Below are 3,292 nucleotides of genomic sequence, written 5' to 3'. Positions count from 1 at the left end.
AGGTCTTTCGAGGCAAAATGAGGCATCAAGTACTAAGTTCCATAGTGATCTCGCTATTATGTTTCAGGCTTTTGTAACATTAGAAATACTCAAACATCATTTCATGATACTATTGGAATAAGGTAGCATAATAGTTTTAAGAATAGAGATAAATTCAACCCACTTTTTCCCACAAGGTAAGAACAATTTAAATAAGGAAGAATTGGAGCTGCTAAAGAAAATAGAGGAGAAAAAGATTGCAAAACCAAACAATGAAGAAGGAAAGGAATAGCTACTAGCGCATGTTCAAAGATGTGGATCCAAACCTGATTAGGCCTCCTCTTAGCACATATGAGCATGGCAAAGCAAAATGTAGTAACAATATTATAGGTTCATGGGATTAATAGTTTGGTGATAGTATGGCTATTAGATGTATAAATGAGTACCTTATCTTGTTATGTTTTGATAGGTGAGTTTTTTATACAATTTGGAGCTTCTACTTCTTATAATGTACTCTATGTTTTGGTAAACTATATATATATATATATATAATAATAAAAAATAAACTTTTCATTAAATCATTTGATATGAACTTTTAGTAAAAAACATGAAAACTATAATGTTAAATCAATTAGCAACACATAATAAATTATGAAAAATGATTTCATAAATTTAATTATTGAAGTCAACAGCTTTATAGAAAATAAATAAATAACATAAAATCACAAAAATTGAACAATTACGCAAAGGCAACTATGTCTTTCTCACAACTCAAAAATCATAATTAATCAATTTAAATTTAGTCTCACAAGACTAAATGATCCTCATCTTATAACTTGACTTTGACCAAGATGAAAAAAAGATAAAATACTACACATTTATTCTAGTTGACTATGCTTGTAATATAGAATAGATGGAGCATAACATATATTTTTGCCAATGATAAAAATTCAAAAATACAATAATATTTAAATCTCGTTTGTAGATTCAATTGTTTGAAAAAATTACTAAGACAACTGAAGTCAGAAATATAAATCTAATATGAAAATATAATATGCTAACTCTGTTAAATCTAAGCAAAAAGGAAATCGTAGGGTTCAAACCGTTACACCAGACCAGGGGTTTTTCGTATTCTAGCTTTTGCATTACAGGCGGCAGGACCCTCAACGTGTTTAAGCAATCAGCGATGAAGAAATCTCAGAAATATACATCAATAGAGATGGAGGGGCAGGCGAGGTTTGACAATGGCCTCCAGAGGAATTGCTTTGGGCATTGTGAGTCCAAGTCCCTCAGCCATATCAATTACAGCGCCCTCTGGAACACGCCACTCGAAGCTCTGAAGCAGCCGGGCCAAAGTGTAATGGATCACAACTAATGCCAGAGACATTCCAGGGCACATTCTTCTCCCTGAACCAAACGGTATCAATTCAAAGTCGTGCCCTTTCACATCAATCGCTTTCCCACTGTTTAAAAACTTTTCTGGATCGAATTCAGTCGGGCAGCTCCACAGGGCCGGGTCCCTGTGAATCGCCCACGCATTGACTAACAGACGCGTTCCTGCAGGGACACAAAACCCTCCAATACTACATGCCTCTGCGGCCTCATGGGGAACTAGAAGGGGTCCCGCTGGATAAAGCCTAAGAGTTTCCTTCACTATGGCTTGCAAATAAGTGAGCTCCTGCAGATCTGATTCCTCTACTACCCGGTCTCTTCCGATTTGTTTGTCAAGCTCCTCCTGCGCTTTCCCCAAAATGTCCGGGCGCTGCAACAGAGCCGCCAGTGCCCATTCGATGGTCACAGAGGATGTGTCTGTACCTGCGTTTATCATGTTCTGCACAACAAAAACTGAAATTGGGGAAGAAAAGAATCATGGGCAGATTTAGGGCTTTTCGAAATTTAATAGAAAGGGGGAAGAAAATCATACAAGGGCGGTGGCCTTAATCACATCGTCGTTATTGTCAGACTGAATTTCTTGGTTGTCTACTGCAGAGATGAGAAGATCAATTAAGTCCTGAGCGTGCATCCCCTGTTTCTCACGGTGCTCATTGACCAATTTCTGCATAAAGGCGTCCCTTTTCTTCTGCAGCTTTTTCATGGCGGATATGAGACCCTGCAGATCAAGCCACTTGAGAAACGGCAGGTAATCGCCGACTGCAAATACACCATACAAATAGAAAGTTTCTTCTACCATCTTCCTCAGGTGATGCCCTTCTTGTAAATCTTCGGAACCTTGAGGGCCCGAGACTCTTTTGCTGGCAACCATGCGCATGATTATATTAGATGTGAGATCAGAAAGCCTGGATTTCATGTTTACCGGTGCTGCTTCTCGCTGGCAACTCTCAAACAGGGAACAGATGAGGGCAGAAACTTCCTCTGTGCGCAGGTGTTTAAAGGAATCAATTCTGCTGGCAGAGAAGAGTTTCATGGTACAAATCTTGCGAAGATCTCGCAGCTGTGAATTGTAGGGCAGAACCGAAAACATTTTGTGGTCATATCCCAAATGTTTTGCTGCAGCCGTCCTTGGGCGCGAAGCCAGGGCTTTATCATTTGCTGTAAAGCATTCTTTTGCGAGCTCTGAAGAGGAAATGACGAGGACTGGACGGAAGCCAAGCTGAAGATACATGATGGGGCCATGGCGTTGGGAAAGTGAGGCCAGAATCCGGTGAATGGGCTTCTTCTTTCTGAGCAGATGCAGATGCCCAATTATTGGCCACGATGGAGGATGCGGTGGCTTACCATTTTTGGTCCTCACGTAGTTTGCAAGTAGCAGAAGAGTTGGCAGTGCCAGACAAAAAAGAATGATGGTTACTGCTTCGAACGCCATGATTCTGTCATACCCTGTAGCGAGGCAGGCCTGCAATATTGGTGGATTTTATCATACATTAATGAGCTTTATCATCCTGGTCTTCTTAGGTGCCGTCTTCTTACCCTGTTTTTGTCCGATACGTATCTCTTCCTTGAGGCGCGGACGATAAATTTGAAATAAAAAACTATTTTGCGTCATGGAAAACTTCACCTTACATTTTATTAATAAGGAATAAGGAATAAGAAATAAGAAATTATTATTTTGTAGGAAAAATGTCTTTATTACTTGAAAACAAAGAGAATAATTGCCTAGAGTTTATTATTTTTTAATCTAAAAATTTACATTTTTTTATTTTGTTATTTGTGGGAAGAGATTTAGTTGAAAAGGAAAATAAGATTATTGATGATTAGTTCAAATCAATAAGACAAAAAATAATTTTTCATGTTTTTTATGCATAAAAAAAATTTCAATTGTAAATTGTAATGTCAATCACCTTGTAATAAATAT

General features: G+C 38.3%; 1 protein-coding gene across 2 annotated transcripts; it reads right to left on the bottom strand.

The window, feature by feature from the left end:
* Window positions 1–891: 891 nt before the first annotated feature.
* Window positions 892–2,952, bottom strand: LOC131032848 (xanthotoxin 5-hydroxylase CYP82C4). 2 transcript variants are annotated; one of them, XM_059221688.1, is made up of 3 exons: window positions 2,168–2,952; window positions 1,904–2,089; window positions 892–1,810 (listed from the first exon to the last, which is right to left on the bottom strand). In XM_059221688.1, exons 1-3 carry the CDS (start codon window positions 2,801–2,803, stop codon window positions 1,190–1,192), a joined length of 1,443 nt encoding a protein of 480 aa, XP_059077671.1. In that variant the 5' UTR covers window positions 2,804–2,952; the 3' UTR covers window positions 892–1,189. The 2 variants fall into 2 exon arrangements, with proteins under 2 accessions (XP_059077671.1, XP_057819909.2); XM_057963926.2 differs by having other exon boundaries at window positions 1,904–2,951.
* Between the last annotated feature and the right edge of the window lie 340 nt (window positions 2,953–3,292).

The sequence above is a fragment of the Cryptomeria japonica genome, chromosome 5 (assembly GCF_030272615.1).
Source record: "Cryptomeria japonica chromosome 5, Sugi_1.0, whole genome shotgun sequence".
Lineage (NCBI taxonomy): Eukaryota > Viridiplantae > Streptophyta > Pinopsida > Cupressales > Cupressaceae > Cryptomeria > Cryptomeria japonica.
Note: the sequence above shows the minus strand (reverse complement) of the source record. Positions and strands in the feature narration are given on the sequence as shown.

Excerpts from the sequence above, each read along its gene's own strand:
- LOC131032848 (XM_057963926.2), bottom strand. The coding sequence starts at position 2,803 with ATGGCGTTCGAAGCAGTAACCATCATTCTTTTTTGTCTGGCACTGCCA. Across the intron at positions 1,811-1,903 it reads TGATTAAGGCCACCGCCCTT|AACATGATAAACGCAGGTAC; the intron begins GTATGATTTTCT and ends TTTGTTGTGCAG.